This window comes from Melanerpes formicivorus, unplaced genomic scaffold, assembly GCF_026170545.1.
Source record: "Melanerpes formicivorus ecotype bairdi unplaced genomic scaffold, bMelFor1.0.p_v2 SCAF_19, whole genome shotgun sequence".
NCBI classification, from domain to species: Eukaryota; Metazoa; Chordata; class Aves; order Piciformes; family Picidae; genus Melanerpes; species Melanerpes formicivorus.
In genome coordinates this window covers 6,387,289-6,405,740 of record NW_027142371.1, presented here as the reverse complement: position 1 = coordinate 6,405,740, position 18,452 = coordinate 6,387,289, and the positions used below count along the sequence as shown (strand labels likewise).

Here is an 18,452-nt window from a genome sequence, read left to right as displayed (position 1 = left end):
CTTTCTAGCTCACTGAGGGCTGCAGCATGGGTTCAGCTTATTGCTTGCCCCGGTGTCTATTCCTTGTTCTGATTCACCCTCCCTGCCCTGGTGTGCTGGGCTCTGCCATGTGCACTCTCATGCTTAGCACAGGAGGGAAATAAGTCTCAGGGTTATAATGTTTGGAGAGTGGTTTCTACTGTTGCCAGAGTAAAGGCCACCCCTTAGCCCTCAGAAGCTAGGACATGCCTGGGATGTGATGAGCCATTGGGCCAAATCTCTTTGGGAAAGGGTCCAGCAGCATCCCTCGCTCACTGTGTCTGGGATTTCTTCCCTTGTAACTGCTGAAATGGCAGCATCTAGAGATGGAAGTAAACCAGCTTAATCCTCCTGACTGCCAGCTATTTCCAAGCTGTTTGAGAGGAGAAATGCTAAGCTAAATGGCATGTGTTTGGCAGCATTGACTGTGCGGGGATTCTGAAGCTGAGGAACGCAGACATCGAGCTGCGCAAGGGTGAGACGGACATCGGCAGGAAGAACACCCGCGTCCGGCTCGTCTTCCGCGTGCACATCCCCGAGGCCAACGGCAGGATCATTTCCCTGCAAGCAGCATCAAACCCCATCGAATGCTGTAAGCATCCTCTGAGATTTGCTTCTTCTCCTGTGACAATTGTCTTGTCCCTCCGCTGCAGGCTAATGCTGAGGGGGAAAAAGCCCAGCATGCTCAGGTAGACCAAGGCGAGGTGCTGTGCTCTTCCTGAGCTGGCAGGGTCTGTGTCACTATTTGAGTGAGTGGCCTGCAGCTCATACCTATATGCATTCCCTTTCCTGAAACAAGCTTTGGTGGCAGGTGGCTTTTTGTGGTGCTTAGGTCTTGTGAGAAGAGAGAGGGACTTTGGGGTTTCTGCAGTTTTATTAGTGTGTGGCTGCTGGATCATTGTGGCTGGCAGGTCTTGTCTGGGAGCAGGGAGCCAGTGTGAGGATGTGTATCAGGTTGTATATATGTTCTCCTTGTTTGTACATGAGTGTGCAAGCTGCCTGCCTTCTTGGGAGTGGTTTTACTTTGAGTAGAGACACGATCAAAACTTGTTATCCATAAGCTGGCAGGTGGTGGGAGGTTTTGAATTGAAACCTGGGCTGGATCTTACCACTGTGGCCAGTTTTGCCCTTCTGACCACAGAATCATAAAATCACAAAGGTTGGAAAAGACCTCTAAGATCATCAAATTCTCTGATCTAAACTGAAATGAAGAAACAGATTTGATTTTGAGGCTCAGGTACATCCTGGTTATTTTTTTTCCTCTAGTTGTCAATGCTAAGGGGGCTCAGGGCGCTGCAGGTGAAGCAGGGAAAGCCCAGGTTCTTCTGGTATTCCCCTGAGGGACAGAAGAAAATTTGCAGGTTTGACTTGTGGAGGGAAAATCCTGCAAATGTGTAAGCTGAGAAGGCTGCACCTCCCACTCACTTTAACATACTGGATCCTGAGAAAGAGAGGCTTCTGATGAGGTGCCCCTAGTGTTGCAGTCATTTCTGGAAGGACTTCACCCACTTTACTGGTTCATGTGCATCCTGTGATGTTTTTTTGTTGGTAAATGGTGCCTCTTCAGTGGTTTGGGGATTTCACAAATACATACTGAACAGTTTTCCTCTCCCTTTGCTGAATGACTCACCCCTTTAGCAGAACCTGACTTGCCTTAAGTCATGTGAAGAAAATCATTGAAGAGTTTCTCATGTGTGAATTTTATTTATTGAGATCCAGGTTTTACTTAAATAACATCTGCTTAGAATATGAGGGGAGGCAGTTTTGGATGGGAAGTCAAGCTAAATTGTGACTGGTGAATTGCTGATGGCAGCTTTTTGAAAAACAGTACAAATGAATAAACAAAGCAAAGCTCAGGAGAGAATGATGGCTATGTATGATCTCTTGGCAATGTTTGTGAGAAGATACCAAACACCAGAGCATTTTAGCAGCTGAGTGAAGTCTCTGGGCAAGGTGATGGGGAAGGGAGAATAGTGGGAGTAGCTGCTACCTTTCTCCATAGGAAACAGATACAATCCTTTATGGGACCAGGTGGCTGAAACAATAGTGGCCTCCACCCCAAACTTGTCCCTGCTGAAACAAAGGCCAATTTGCTAGAGGAAACGTTCAGCGAACTGTAGCTCCTGTGAATGGGAAGGGAATTGTGGCAAAGGATCACCTGGCTTCTCCCTCAGCCTCCTTTCCGAATGGAAACAGCCCATTCCTGCCTGGAGCGGGGAGCTACTTGGGTGGGGAAACTCCAGGTGTAACTCCTACATCCACAGAACAGAAAACCAGCATGAGTACAGAGCGGAGGTGGTGGATGGTCCTGAGGTCATGCAGGGAGCCCTGCAGACCAACCCCACTTTCCCAAATTCTCAAAACCAGGGAAAGCAAATATGAGTTAACCAGGCATTTCTAAGACTCTTCTACAACTGCACATTGCATTCCTGCCCATCAACAAAGAACATCCAAGCATCACAGTTTACAGAATAAGGTCTCATTTTTCAGAGTTTTATGTGCAGGCTTAATTTGCCCGTGGGTGCTGTTTGTGATGACTGGTTTAAGATGTCCAGGGATTTATACTGAGATGTGTTTGCTTTGAGGAGTCTCACAGGCATAACAAAAGCAGAAAGGGAATACCAGTGGCTTATTTTTATTGTTTTTTTAAATAAATAATATATTAAGATGTTGATTGCATAGCAGACAGCAAAGATGCCACAATAAGAAAAAATACTTGTTCCCTGGGAGGGGAGGGGTTTGAGAGGGAAGAAAGGTTTACTTTTAGAATGCTGGATCTACTGGCAGTTTGGAGAGATATGTTAATGTCTGAGCTTTTTCTGACCTCCTGGAAGTAGAGTATAAAGTGTTCTTGAATAATAAACCTCTTCCATTTAGAACGTCTGTTGCATGTTTAGCAACGTTTTTGCATTTCAGTAGCACTTCCTGATCTCAGCCCAGTTCTGGGAAGATGGTTAAAAACATTGCTTGGTTGAGCCAGCATTAGTAATGCAGACTAAATCAAACTAGAGATGATAATCTCAGTTTCTCCCTGACAGTCTGCTGGTGTTGCAGAGCTCACAGCCTTAGGTAAGATCAGGTGCCCTGCTGAGAAGGGCACTGGGGCTCTGAGAAGTTAGCTTGTGTCCCACGCTCCCCGTTGCGTGCTGCTGGTATTCACTTTTTTTCCCTCCCTTTTTTCTTTTGTTTGCTTTTCATTTGTTTTCTGACGTGGCCACCTGGGAACCCTTCTTCTCAGGGTCTCTCCTGTGAGATCTCTCCTGTCTGGTAGCTGTTTATTAATATCCCTCTGGGAAAGCCTTAGTAAGTAGCAGCTTAAAGATAACTGGCTGTTTCCCTACCAGTGGGGTTCCCCAGAGAGCACTGTTGCTACCAACAGAATATCTGAGTGCTCTCCTCAGCAGAAGCCGATCCGGCTAAAAACTCCCACTGGTGTCAGCAGATCATTAGTTGCAATGAAGCAAGAACTGTGAAGTATCTGCTTTTCGCAGCGTGATTTGGTTCCACCTCATCTGTGTCACATTCAGCGCTTGACAGGTTTTAGGAGGGGATTTCACAGGTTCAAAGCATCATCCGGAGCAAGTTCCTCCCCAGGCAGCTGTGTGGGAGGACCGAGGAGGTGATACGTTGTTAAATGATCAGTTATGCCTCAAAATGGACCTCACATCCCAACAAGCCTGCACATTCAGCAGCTAGCAGCTTTTTTTTTTCCTCCTGTGGCCTGTTGATTGTTTCTGAAGCCACTGAGGAGGCAAAGGCATTTGAAAGCACTCTGATAGTTGTAGCAACAGGCTGTCACTTACAAGACAGTGGCATTTTATTCCTAAGTAGGTGTGGTGCTGGATAGGTGAGAAAAATGCCTCTCCTGGGTGTTACTCTATTGTGACACTCTGAAATGGCAGCAAGCCTGGGATCCACAGCTGAGAGATCCATGCAGCAGCTCTCTCCCTGCCTGCATACCTCTGTGCTGTTAGTCATAATTCTGCACTTGTATGTGCCCAAATATCCCCCGCTGCTTGTGCAGGTCTGTGCTTTAGGCACACATATAATCCAGCTCATGTAGGTGAGCTGTTGCTGGGCCTGGCAATATAATCACAAAGCTGCTATCACAGCTGGTGATACAGGTGGTGAAGTCGCAGATATGAAGGGTTAGTGAGTTACTGTGCCCCTTTAAATACAGCCCTAGTAACAACAAGCTACTGGGTGAATTGTCTGCAGAGATTTGGTATTGGCAGACCTGATTGTTGTTTTCAACTGTTAAGACAGTTTCTGCAACATAAATTCTATTGATTTGTGTTGATTTACCTTTCACTGTGAACTGAAACTAACTTCTTGACAAGTGATTGATTTCTGGAGTTGTTCCCACTCCTTAGCTGAAGCACCCATGGAGCAGAGAAAGGAGCAATATTGAAAGGAGCTCAAAGTAGCCACATAAGCACCTGTAGGCCAGCTTGGTTTACACCTTGCTCTCAGCAACCAAAAACTACCTTATGCAAGGGTCTGCCAGGTGTATGTCAGGCCTAGGAGCGTCGTCCACCCTCTGTTTTTGTTCTGAAGGATCCTAGCTAAACCTTCCCAAAGTGTCTCAGTTCTTGTTTAGTATAGTCCATGTTTGCTGATACTAAGCTGTGCTCATGAATCCCTTGAAATGCAAACGATTGCACTTGGCACGAGGGAAGGAGTCTAAAATCCTCTTCTAATAATAGATATTCCAAGGTGATAAAATAAGCAAAACAAACAAAACTTACTGCTAAAGAGCTGTGTATCCATCTAAGGAATTTAAATAGTTTCTATTACTGACCGTATTTTGTTCCACTAAACTGGGTCAAATATCTAATTTCCCTTTAATCAATTTCCCTGGAAGTTTCCTTTATTTTTCTCTCCTTCTAGTAGATTTTCCCATAATATTAGAGAATCTGAGCCCATGATATGTGACACATTAATAACTACAGAGGAAAGAGCTAGTCATGTAAAAGAATGTTGTCTTGGCAAAGCAGGGAGTGCTTTTCCTCAGCCGGGAGTTGTGCTGGTTGGAATACAATGGCAGGCAAGAAGGAGCCTTAGTTTATTGAGATAAACCAGCAAGAACAAATGGTCTCTTTGTACATGGGAGATACTTATTTGTGAGTTTAACCACAACCATGATTATTATGAGAGCAGCATGATATCCAGCTGAATTAAAGGACTCTTTTTTTTTGCCCCTTTCATTTCAACTTCAAGACAGTCAAGCAGTTTGTCATAAATGCAGCTGACATAAAACCTGGTGCATTTTGTGGAGTTAATTTTTTTTCCCCCCTGCCTCTTATAGCACAGCATTTAAAAGCTAATTCTGACATTTGCCACTTTTAATGTGCAACCAAAATATTTCGGTCTGGAAAGTCTGAGTCAGACAGAAGGAAAATGCCCGCCCTTTTGCAGGCTGCAGGCCTTGCTAGGAGGATAAGCTCCGGTTCCCTGTTTGCCTTTGCAACACCGCAGTTGGTGAAAGCAAGCACCCCTGCACATTCCACAGAGCACAGATTTCTGAGCATAATTTAGATGCAGCAGATCTCCACAAGGGATTAATGTGAAATGCTGCACATACCCACAGAGATGATGGACAGAGAAGTGAACCGAGGCCATGGTTTTCCTGTCATTAATCACACGCTGGTTTGGTGAGCTGGCTGCAGTTCATAGAAAGTATCATACTTATCTGACACTGCTGCCATCAGTGCTTGTCACTCCTGCTTCACAAGGACATCATCAGATGAATTACATGTGGAGAGGGAGGTGGAGTAAAGCCCTCTATTTTGGGTGCCTTTTTTCATGGATGGCTCTGTATAAACTGCTGATTAATTCTTGCTGGCACCAAATTGGAAACTCTTGTCATTCCTACTAGGTTCTTCTTTTCACAGTGTTTACATCCCATTTTCAAGGTTTCCCACCTAAGCACAAGGGTTGAAAGTTTGCTTTATTTACACAATTCTTACTTAAGGCATTCATGGTCCCATGCTCCTTGCTGCTCTCTAGGGTGGCTTACTGATGTCTACCTGCCTGCTCAGGGTGCTTCAGTGTGTGATGGATGGGATCAAAGTCTCTCAGGACGTTAATGGATTGGATAAGCATTGAGCACAGGAGCTCTGCTCCTATCAATCCTACCTCAGGCAGGCAGACTGTGGTACATAAATTCAGTGTGACAGGAGGAATGAGATATTTACTTTGGCTCATTAAGGTTTGCACTGACGTGGAAGAATTAATCCCACCACAAATTATGCCTCTGCTATTGCTCCTAGGGTTTGGGAGTTGTTTTAGCACCAGGTACCTAGCTCTATCTGCTCTTCTCAAATCCAACAGAAATCAGTGGCTGGAACCAAGAGCCTTCGGGGGTTTGGAAAGACATGTCAGGATTGGCAAGTCATAGCTTGAAGGCTTCCAGCAAGCTGGGGTGAGCTGAGGCTGCTCTGGTTAAAGTGAGGACAAAGGGGATCCAAACCTGGACATTTGGCCTGAGGAGGCTGCTGCACTGGGGGCACAAGCTGTGACCATGCTGCTTTTAAGTAGCCACAATTTTTGATTTGTGATGGCAGTTGAAGGTAATTAGAGGTAACACTGATTTTGTTCTCACTGAGCTGCTGCTGAGCCTCAGTCCTGCTCTTTGTGATTGCCCAAGATAACGTTTCTCCTGAACTCTCGTCAGCTATGAGGACAACAGGTAAACCTAAGCTCTGGACCCAGTGTTGCAGATGTTCAAAAGATGACGTGGAGGAGATTTCACTCTAGCGGCTATTCTGTGGCCTCTATTTACACAGAGGTTTGCATGAAGGCCTCCAGTCACACAGCAGAAGGTGACACTGAGGTAGTGTGCTGATCCAGAGCAGAGATGCTTTACAGCCTCTCTGTAAGTGTCAGACCTGCACTGTTCTGCATAGAATTCACAAGCCTTGTCCCCCTGACAGGCAGATCACACTAATTTCTTTACTCTGCCTACATTACCGCATCCAGCCCTTGTTCTTACTGCACATGAAGGGAAAGAGATTGTCGAGACAGTTCCTCTCCAGAGGCTAAGAGACATTAGCTTCAGTTAAGACTCCTCATAAAACAAGTCAGCTTTTGGGCAAGACAAGGCAGCACTTGGAAGCCCTCCAAGTCAGTGGAAGGAAACACGATGCTGCAACTGCTCATCCCAGGAGATACATGTAGGAGGAGCACTGATGGGGAGAGCTGGGCAACATGAAGGGGAAGAGGCTCTCAGATGGAGCTGGGATTACCTAAGGAGCACATTAGGGAATGAGACTGAGGTTGTCACTTGGAAACTGCTAAGCACCAATGGGCAACACTCTCCAGGGGGAGATCTGCAACAGACTTATCCAGGAAATCAGTTGTCTCAAAATATCCCTTTCCTAGAAACCAAATAGCCTCCCTGCTGAAAAACAGGAGCAGTTACAGATACTGTGTGCAGGTGGGGAAGCAAGAAACACCCTGACTCTGCATTGATGCACTTTCTTATGGTCAGCCCCCAGGCTTGTGCATCCCCTGTGAAGCATTCAGTATGCTGACCAAGAGGTTTAGGTTGTCTGAACCTTTCCTTCACCTATTGGCATAGGGAAGGGGATACAGGCTCAATCCCCAACAAGCCTGGGTGGGCTGTGGGCAGCAGCAGGCCTGCCAGGTGGTGTGGGCAGGGGCCACAGCAGGGGGGGGCTGCTTCCCTCCCAGGCTGAGGCTCACTGGAGGTGGTGCAGCACTCCGAGACAGCAGCTCCCTGTCTCTCTTGTGTCACCGCATGCATTGTATTTCTTGGCACCATCTATCCATGACATCTTGATTTGCAGACAGTCAAATAAAATAGAAAAATAATGTCCCCTGTTAATAGGTTGACACAGTGCTTCAGGGCAAGTGTGAGTATTTCTATAGCATTTGCTTTGCTGCCTTATGTCAGTAACTGTTGCTATTGAAAGTAAACACCCCAACTGGTTAAATCAACAGCGGTTTGTTTATTCAGAGCTCATAAACTCCAGTAGCTGTAGGTCACTTTATGAAGTGCCAACTCCTGGGGGAAGAAAAGGAATAGTGTGAAATTATTGCATGCAGTCCACCCATCATGAGCCTTAGAGGAAGGGGATTTATTGGCAATTAATATTTCTTGCAGAGGTAAAAAAAAATGTAATCCTATTGAGGCAGCTCCATGCTGAACCTCAAGCCTCCTTACTGGTAGAAATGGGGAATGGGGTGAAAGCTTCTTACAGGCCTGGGTTAAAAACCAATAATAAAAGAAGATCTTGGAAAATGAATAGTGCTTTTTCTTAGAAAAGAGTTGGCAAACCACGTGGTGGGATGAGAAGAGTACAGGCAAAACGGGCCAGAAGAAACCTGGTCCTCAGTAGGTACCTGCATTTCTCCATCTTTCCCTGAAAACACTTCCAGATGGTGATATTCTGCAGCACATATAAAACACATTTGTACACCTATCCGTGTGGCCAAATTTGGGTCAGGGAAAAAGCAGTTGTGGAGATGCCTGTAGCCAGCTTGTGCTGTAGCCATGCCAGAACATGTCTCTGCATCAGCCTGTATGCTGTTGGCTGTGGGGCTCTGGCAGCACAGAGCTGCATCAAGGGTACCCACAGAACACCCTTGCCCATTGCAGCCTTCCAGGCAGCACTGCTGAGGCTGCCCCAGCTCAGCTGAGAATGGCAGAAGGGGTTTTGGCATTTCCTAGCAGCTGGGATGCACATTCCCAGTGAACCAGCTGTCTTCCCCAGCTCCCTGGTAGGTCACGGCGTACACAAACAGTGTGCTCTATGGAAGTTGGACAGAGGCTTGGTCTTCAGCAGTGATTTCCAACTTGCTGAGATCCAAATATAATTAAGATGAGTCAGACGGTTATTTCCAGGCTAAAATTTGTCCTTCCTTGTCCTGAAAAAGCTTTGAGAACCACTGATCTGTGGGACGTTGGGTACAAATCTCTCTGCTAACACACTGAAGGCTGGAGGAGATGTAGATTAATTTTCAACTTTTATGATTTGGCATGCTTTGGAAGTCAAATTTGGGGATTGAATAGGAATAAACAATGCCCAGGGAAAACCTTAAACATGTTTGCTTTTGACTATTGTAGATGTGTTTTTGCTGAGCCTTTGCTGATTGCTCTTTAACTCTTAGGCTGTTGAGGTTACAAATTTGTGATAGTACCAATTATAAAGTCATAGAAAAAACTGAGTGTTTAAGGAAAGGAATTAATCATATTGCCATGTGAAAGAAATTAGTATCTTCTGTGAAAATGATCTGGAGAGATATATATATATATATTCTTGATTGTCAGTATCTTAGCCCATCTGTTGTTATATATTTGAAGGGAACAATGAGTCATAAGGTTGGTTTTAAGGAGCTTATAAAAAATGCCTCTCAAACAGCACAAAAAAGTTACAAATCTTGTCTGTATTTTTAACAAGAGTAACAAGTCTGTCGTGACTAGCAGAAAGGTTTCAGCTGAGCTTGTCCTTGCTAGAAAAGCTGCTCTGCATTTCTACAGACACCTGTCTGGAATGTTTAATGCTTATACTTTCCCACCAAATATTCCAGCATTTTCTTCATGCAGTGAAGGAGTCTGTACAATTCTCTCTCTCTTGGCTTTTCAGCTTCTTGAAAGTTGCACAGCAGTAAGAGTGCTAGGACCAGGTCACAGAAAGCACAGCCTTGCTTGTGTGTGAGTGAAGGGCCAGCACTGAACATATAAGATAACATTTCCTGATTTTTGGCTCAGCAGCCAGCGGTGTTCAGTGAAGGGAAGACACGAGTGCTCGGGTTCTCTGGGGAGCAGGCTCTTTGTCAGAGAAAGTTAAAATCCAGCCAAGGCAGCTGTTAAAGAGATGAGCGGCATCCTCTAGAGACCTTTCCAGTTGGGGTGGATGAATCTGGAGGAGTTTGAGTGCAGGTCATGAACTCAATAGTTCAGACCCAAACTGCTGCCCACCTGGTCAGGTCACAGAGAAGCTCATGATATTTTCCAGCTGTCTGTGTTGTAAGGAACAGTCCTTGCATCTTCACCTTCTTCATCTCTGGCTGCTTGTGAGCAAGCAGGGAGCGGGCTTGCAGGGATAGTGATCAGAATCACAGAATTGTCAGGGCTGGAAGGGACCCCAAGGATCATCTAGTTCCAACCCCCCTGCCATGGGTAGGGACACCCTTCATTAGACCAGGTTGCTCAGAGCCATATCCAGCCTGGCCTTAAAAACATCCAGGATTCTCTGGAGCTTTTCTTACCATGCAAATGGCTGGTTTAATGGGATGAGAGGAAAGCAGGTGGAAAGATGGTGCTATCCTGGTTTTCTGGCTGGGGAAAGAGAGAATAATTTGCCAAAGTCATGCTCCAAGTTCGTGGCCAAGAACAGTAAAGACCATAGAAATCTTTGATCACGTACATATCCATCTGGATTCCACCCTACCTTTTCTTTCCTTTTATAATCAAATTCAGTATGCAGCACAGAGTTCTGCTTCTCAGATGTTTAGGCTGCTACAAAACATGCTTGCAAAAAGCTCAGGGTGCAGCAGTCCTGGTGTTAACCCTCCTGCTCGCAAACATGGCTTTTGTTTCTCTTGTGTCCACAAGGCTGGGTGCCTGCACATGAAGATGGCGCTTTTGGCAAACCTACTGTTTCAGGCTCAGCACAGCCCCTGTTCTGTAGGAAGCAGTGGGCTTTTGCAGAAGAGGGTTATTTTTATTTTTTTTTCTGAAGGAATTCAGTGTTATTCAGTGGAATCCTCTCTGCAGGTGGAATTTTTGGGCTCCAGGGCTGTAGTGTGCCTGCACTTGAAAATTTGGCTATTTATTTGGAAACAGACGTGGGCAAGTTCCAGCTCATTCATCCAAGCTGTCCTTTCTCAAGGACAAGGAGTAAGGCCAGCACAGCTGAAATGCTGCAGCCAGCTCCTGACTGTTTCCAAATAAAATACCTTGAGTAAGTTTATTTTTCCCTCTCGGACCTAAATTTAGCACCCTGGAGAAGCTGCTTTGGCAGTCAACGGATGGTAACGATGACAAGATCGATCTGTGGATAGTTCTGGGAAGATCTGGAAAGTCCTGGTAAAACAGAGTTGGTTTCATTCATGTCTGCAATTTGTCCACAGCCCAAAGGTCTGCTCATGAACTTCCGATGGTTGAAAGGCAAGACATTGATAGCTGCCTTGTTTATGGAGGACAACAGATGATCTTGACTGGACAAAATTTCACAGCAGAATCCAAGGTGGTGTTCACAGAAAAAACATCAGGTAAGGTAGTTTTTTTTTCCTAACTTTCCCTAATGGCATGAGGCAAATCTGTAGTGCTGTTGCGTCTCATGGTCTCATCCTAAGATTGGTGCTCATGAGTTGCTCTACTCAAGAGAGTAATCCCACCCAAGTTCATGTAAATAAAACCAAATCACTTAATCTTGTGACTGAAATTAGACTTGGGAGCAAGTAAGTTTAGGCTGGATGTTAGGAAGAAGTTCTACACAGAGAGAGTGATTGCCCATTGGAATGGGCTGCCCGGGGAGGTGGTGGAGTCACCATCATTGGAGGTGTTCAGGAGGAGACTTGATGGGGTGCTTGGTGCCATGGTTTAGTTGTTTAGGTGGGTTGGATTGGTTGATGGGTTGGACAGGATGATCTTGAAGGTCTCTTCCAACCTGGATGATGATGATGATGATGATGATTATTTCACAAGAATACAGATACTGGGAATCATGATGAACAGGGTATGTTAAAGAAATAGGATGACCATTACTTGCTCCTCTATGCTCGTTTAATGCTTAGTGAATGGTGCTGTAGAAACGATTGAAATGAACATATTTTTAATTGATGTGAGCTGCAGGTAAAGACTACATTTTCTTCCCTTTAGAAGTCTAGGGGAGGAAAAAAATTGATCTACAAAATGCATATTTTTATGTCAAAGTAAAATTATTTTTATATACATATTGAGATATAGGAATACATCACTTCATCTCCTATCTTTTTTTCAGGTAGTTTTATATAAGGTCAGATTGTAGCAAAACAAATCAAATTCAGTTCAATGGGAAAAATGCCTGTTACAACCCAGTGCTACCTGTTTTTTTTTTTCTCCCCCTTTTTTCCTTTGTTTGTTTCCCAGTAAAGCAACTTCTTTTGACATGTTGTTTGCCAAAGTTTTCAGGTAATTTTCCTAGCTCTTGAGCATCCATGAAAGGGGAACAAGTGGTAGACTACAAATTCGCTCTCTTCTCTCTTCATCTTGTCGGCCTATTTGCTCAACTTGTGCAGAGCCAGTGTGATGGTGCCAAGCCCTGACTGGTGTTGGATGAACATAAATAAATAATAGGAATAAAGAATGGTTACTGGGAATTATTTAGTTGCCTAGCATCGCCTTTACTGCCTTTCCTGAGCTCCCTGTATTGTGTTTTCATAATGCCATGCTATAATAAACACAGTACTTGATTTCTAGCTCAAAGAATACCTGCCCCTAGAAAATATGCTTAGTATGATCTAATGGTTAAGGTCAACAGCAGAAATCCAGGTTTTCTTGTTTACAGGAGGAAACACAAAGAAATGCTTTCTGCTGCAGTTAGTTACCTGTTTTTTTTCAGAGCTGAGCTGTTTCTTTTCTAGTATCATACGCATGCAGGCATTCCACCCCAGCTCACTATGCAGCATGTGTGTTTTGTTGGATTTTCTGAGGCTTTGGCAAAGGGACATTTGTTTCTTTTTGAATGATCTGGACTTCTTTGACCTGCCCTTCATGTAGCTTGATTTTTGCATTCTAAATAGTGTGCTCTGCAAGGATAACGGTGTCCAGCCATCAAAAAAGCACTTGCAAATATGAAAGACCAGATTCTGCAATCCTTTACTTCTCTTGATTTCAGTGAGACAGAGGACTCTGCAGTATGTTTTATGTAAACTTGGTGGTCCTGTTGTACTGCTAACAAAAGGAGTTGCTTCTAAGTTTTGTGCTGGTAAACTGAGGTAGAAGCAGCTTAAGCAGTGTGTTCAGTGACATTAGAAATGGCATTGCCCAAGTAAACAGCGTGTCATGATTTATGGGCTAATGCCTTTGGCAAAAATTAAGAACTGAAGCACAAATGAAGGTATGTGGGCATCAGCTGGTGACATGGGAGGGGAAAAAAGCATGCTGTGGGGCTTGGGTTCTTCACACACCATCAGTGTGCCATGCTATTTTACAGCAGGAAAGGAAGTCCCTGGGCCTCTGAACTGTGAAGGTTCAGCCGAGCCTGTGCAGTCACAGCAATTTTCTTGGCACCCTGTATTTCCTTTTGAGACCATGTATTAAATCCTTTCCACCGTGGTGCCACTGTTCCGTCGATGTCAGCGAATCGTGAAGGTGCATGGGAACATGCCTGGCAGCCTGTGACAGTACCTGTCCCAAAAATGTTTTGCAGTGACTAAAGAAGATGATACACTGAAAAAGGTAGCTCTTAATACCGTTTCGAGGAAACACACAAAATACCCAGCCCCTATTTCCAAATATGAGCAGAGAAGACTCTGGCTGGAATAGATGTTACAGAGTAATAAGAACAACATCATTTTCCACACTAAATCTAAAGCTTTTCTTCACTGCTGGGGAAACTGCATTTTGTTTTTCTTCTTTTTTTTTTTAACCTTCAAGTAGTGGAGAGGTGTGACTTATCCCAGCGACAGTGCCCAGTCTGGAGCAGGGATTTGCATGCTGGTGTTCCATATCCTGCCTCCTTCGCTGCTCCTTGGCATCTGCAGGCAGTCTCAGTCTGCTGGATTTAGAATAAATGATTGGCAGAAGGGGAATTTAGAAGATGGGAAGCTCAGAGTCAAATCTTTGGTCTGAATCAGGTCTGTGTAGTTTGCAGTGAGTTAACTTGACCTAGGCGAACCTGCTTTAGCAGGGAAGTTGGTCTAGATGATCTCTAGAAGTCCTTTCTGATCCACACCTTCCATTCCATGATTCTATGATCTGGGGAAGTCTGTTCCTTGCCAAAGATGAGCTTCTTACCTGTGCATCCATGCACTGTTTTATAATGACAGTGATACCTCTTACAGATATGCCCTGAATGCTTTTAAGTGAAGATTGCTTTCTTTAATGGGTATTTCTTGAGGTGAGGAAGGTTAAGGAGCTGAATTGGATAAGTAAATCAAGTAGGGGCTGATCTGACTCTGCAGCAGATTGAGAATTAAGTTTCTGTGTTACAGTTGTTGGAAGTTAATGAGTGTCCCAGCTTGCTTGAAAATTAGGATCTTAAGCACCTGTGACTTTCAGCTTCTGTCTTTATAAACCCTAAACAGTTTAAATTATCACAACCATGTCTATGCTTAGTTGTTGTTGCATTAGGCCACATAAATGCAGGACAAAAAGGGCCAGTTCTGCAGCCTGATTTACCAATTAGAAATATCACTGGGTGGAAGGAGGAGGTGGGTCCTATGCTTGCCTCAGGGAGCTCACTCGCTGCAGATCTGATCTGCACAGCACTTTGCAAACAGATCTGACAAGCTGCTCAGAAGCAAAGTTACCCACAATAAACATGCCAGTGGGTGGATAGTGCATTGCTGGCGTTACCTTGTCATTGTTGTGCCCTCTTCCAGCATGCAACGTTGCCCTGGGGAGCCTGTGAAAGAGTCACACCTTTGTGAAGGCAGGAAGATGCACAAAGCTCGCAGGGGAAACATGAGTTTCTTTGAGTTTCATTTTAACAGTTCACAAACCTGGCCTGTGCTAGCAAGTCGTGTTTGAATTTCCACTTTTGCCATCAGTTTTAGGTCTACTGGTAATGACAAGGGTGAGAGAGAAGTGTGGATAGCAGTCCAATAGCTTTTGGCATGCTGTACTCTTTTGGCATGCTCTTTGATTTATTTGTCCAGCATTTAAGATGAGTAGCAAGACTTTTTTTTCCCCCCCCTAAAAAACCTCTTTCTGCTATCTTTGTGCAGTGAGATGAATATTCCTCTGTTAATTGATTCATAGACTCCAAAGTCTGCCTGCACCTTGAATCTGTATGTGCATCTGCAATGAAGCAGGTGCTGCTAAGGTGGCAATTGGAATGCTTTACAAAACTGAGGGAATCCCTGTTGGGGTTTACAATTCTAAATCAGTTTTATCCCTTAAGAGGGCATTCAAAACCTAGTTCAATTTCCAATGGGTCCTGTAAGTACTTCTTCACTTACTACTTGCAACACAGAGAAATGTAGAACTGTTCACATTTGTGCTTGAAATACATGGTTCTAAGAACAAAAATGAACACATTTTACTTCTCTGTTACACAGCACCACAGAGATGTATATTTCCCCATACCTGGAAAAGTATTTCCCAAATTATTCTGGAATGTCATTATGAAAATAACTGCCCTGTATCCCACAAGCTACAAAGGATTACAGTAAGATCACCAGTGAGAGGTCCGTAAAAGTCTCTCATTTTAGGCTTGAGACAGGAAATGGCAGCAGGAAGTGAACTGAAGGGGCTGGAGCTTGGTGCTGCATGCAAGCTGAGGGGATAAAGTACTTGTGTTTGAAGTGCTGATGCATAAACAGCATTCATTTTCTTAATGAGAAGGTTTACCAACACGCAAGCATTGTACTTTTTGAGTTCTTGACGAGGTTGTTAATTCCTGATGAAAGCCGCTCTGAGCCAGAGGAACTTAGGAATTTGGTGGAGTCAGTTCAGCACACAAAAGTGGAGTTTGGCTGAAGGAGTTTTAGCATCTGAACTCAGACATGTGAATGAGTCCAGACAAACAGAAACTGGTCAGGGGAAACACCTAGATCGAAATGTACAGATAAGCATTTTTTAAGTGCATGTATTCTTTTAATTCAGATCTAGAGAAGAGCTTGAAAAGCAGTCTTACAGCTCTCAAGAGTTTGTAATATGCTAAAGGTCAGGGGTGTTAGTGTTTGGTTGGGGCCCAGGTCTTACAATGCAGTTAAAAAAAGACAAGGTTTGGAATTCCCCCTTTTGTTTGTTTTAATTGTCATGTAATAATTTGCAAGTCAGATGTTGTTGGTTGCATTGTGTTTACTCCCATTTGTGTACTGGTTACTGCTCTGAGTGATAAAGCAGTTCCATGTTTCTCTGGGAGAAAAGTGCAAATGGGCTGTGCTTTCCCTTGCCAGACTCTTATGGTGGCCACATGGACATCATGAATCATCGCTAGTACAATGTGGGTGGTGGAGGAACAACCCAAACAGAAAGCGTACATCTTTGGAGTATATCCACCATAAATCTTTCAATTCAGCCATGCATTGTAGGGAGAGGAGGTGCTGCTCTCTGTGCCTTTTGGACTGATGCAGATGTGAAGGCCACTGAAGCGTGGATGCTGAAGTCTATTTGAGGAAAATAAATCTTTCCAGCTCTAGATTCAAGAACTTGAGTTCTAGTTTCTTTCAGTTCCAGTTTCTTTTTCCCTTGAGTGTCTCTCACCTCAGTGACATTTCCATGACAGTGATTTCTTAGGATGCTAATAGCTAGAACAGGCGACCTGGAACATACTTGAATGTCTGCTAGTTTCTGGAGAGCTCACCACAGGGCAGTGTCAGTGTGTTGGTCACAAGCTGAGGCTTTCATCTACATGGTGCCTGAAGTACTGCATCTGAATGGAGGTGCTTGCCTCCATACCCTACAAACAAACCTCAGAGCCTGTGCTAGCACCCAGGATACCAAGACCTACAGAACATTATTCTTCCCGTTCTATCATTCTCTCCTGTACCCACTTTGGCATATGTGACAGTTCCATCTGAAGCATGATTCACAGAGATTGTTGCTTTAGGTATGACAGTAACATTGACACCTTCGTGCACAGCCGGAACAGTATTGTGCCGCTTGAGGTATCTGTCAGGTGTCCAACCTGTGCCCCTACTCTTTGAGACTGGAAGCTCTTTGCTTCTCAGGTATATATTTATGTCTTTTCTCTCTGTTGGGGATTGCTGTAGGAGGGGGGCTCTCACTGCACATCCCAGCTGTGCTCAGAAACACCCATGGCCACTTGTACCTTTTTTATCCCAATATATTTCTTTCCATTGCAATGGCCTGCCTATCCCTGACACAACAGTGTTGTTGATTATTCTGATGGCGGCTGTACTACCTTGCAATGTCTCTCTGATTTCCAGCACTTCATACATCTCTCTTTGCAGTCATGCTTTATTCTAACTCTGGGCAAATAATTTCTTTGAAACATGTTACTTTGTTGTTTAGAACCAAACAAGCAGACTCTAGAGTGATTTTGTTCTCAACCTTGCACTATTCAGTATTCCTGCTACATTGCAAGCTAGTAAATGAGCACAGCAGCACTTTCTGGTTTGGGAATGTTGGCTTTCAAGAGGAAGTCTTGTTTATAAAGCACAGAGTAAGTTGGGCCCAAGGATGCTTTCACTCTTCTTGTACCTTTCCCTGTAAAAGACAAAAGGAAACTGCAGCCCCCTTGAAACATTTTATATTCCCAACTTACAGCTGGTGATAGTAATGGTTTCTTAAACACATGTTTAGATATAGTTAAAATACACAATAGATTAGAAAAAAAATATAGAAAAATTAAGAATTTGCAGTTTCTTACATCACTCACTTCTGGCCTGCAGCTGTAGCAAGAACTCAATACTTCTGGGTATTTGGCCATGGGACTTGCTTCTGAAAAGCAGCCAAAAAGTTCAGTGAAATGAGGTAAATCCTTTGTTAATGGAGTGTGGGAGTCCTCAGCAATCAGTTCTGGAGCAATAATCAGCTGTACACTGCCAAGTGACACTGGGAGGAGTGAGGCAGCCTTGACAAGGAAGGAGTTAAAAAGGTTGATACCTTACTTTGAGCCAAAGCTTCTGAGTCCACAGTAGTGTTGCCCTGTACTCACAAATCCCAAGGCACATATTGGCTGACATGGTATCATAAGTAAAGCCACTATTGCAAGTGCTCTTCTATGCAGTAAATGCTTATTACAGCCCATATATTGTAAAACTTCATAGATACCTGTTTGAAATCAGACAAGTTACTTGAAACATAAAACAGTCTTCTGGCCAGGACAATTCACTATAGAAAACTGCGGTGGGATGGCATTATGGGATGCATAATGTGAATAGAAGATGGCTTGTGTATTGGCTTTGATGATAGCATGGAACCAGGGCTGAAGATCATGGCTGTTTGTAGAAGATGCGAAAGGAAATTATAAGACTGTCAACAGCAGTGTTCTCCTTTTCTGTTGTGTCATGTCTGAAACTTCTCACTGTGCTCCAAAAAGGGAACTAAATGCCTGTTAATAGTCTGACAGTTTAATGAATGATCAAAAAATGAATGAATGCAAAAAATAGCAAACTGTTTTCAACAATTATCTCTTTGAACTTAATGATGCAAAATTAGTGATGCAATTTTCTTGGTCAAATGAAAGATAAAAAAGACACCCCAATTTCTTTTTCTTTCTTTTTTACAACTTCCATTTCTTCTCCATCCAAAAGAGATGCTTGCTATTTGACCCCAGTAAACAATGGTA

The 18,452-nt window shown here is 44.0% G+C and overlaps 1 protein-coding gene across 5 annotated transcripts in view; it reads left to right on the top strand.

Moving 5' to 3' along the window:
* NFATC2 (nuclear factor of activated T cells 2) overlaps nt 1-18,452 on the top strand; it is a 97,650-nt gene that overhangs the window by 35,849 nt on the left and 43,349 nt on the right. For all 5 annotated transcript variants that reach the window (XM_068149943.1, XM_068149941.1, XM_068149940.1 and 2 more), the window contains exons 5-6: nt 438-610; nt 11,119-11,259. In XM_068149943.1, coding sequence (XP_068006044.1) covers nt 438-610; nt 11,119-11,259 — 314 coding nt within the window. The remainder of the gene's footprint in view (nt 1-437; nt 611-11,118; nt 11,260-18,452) is intronic.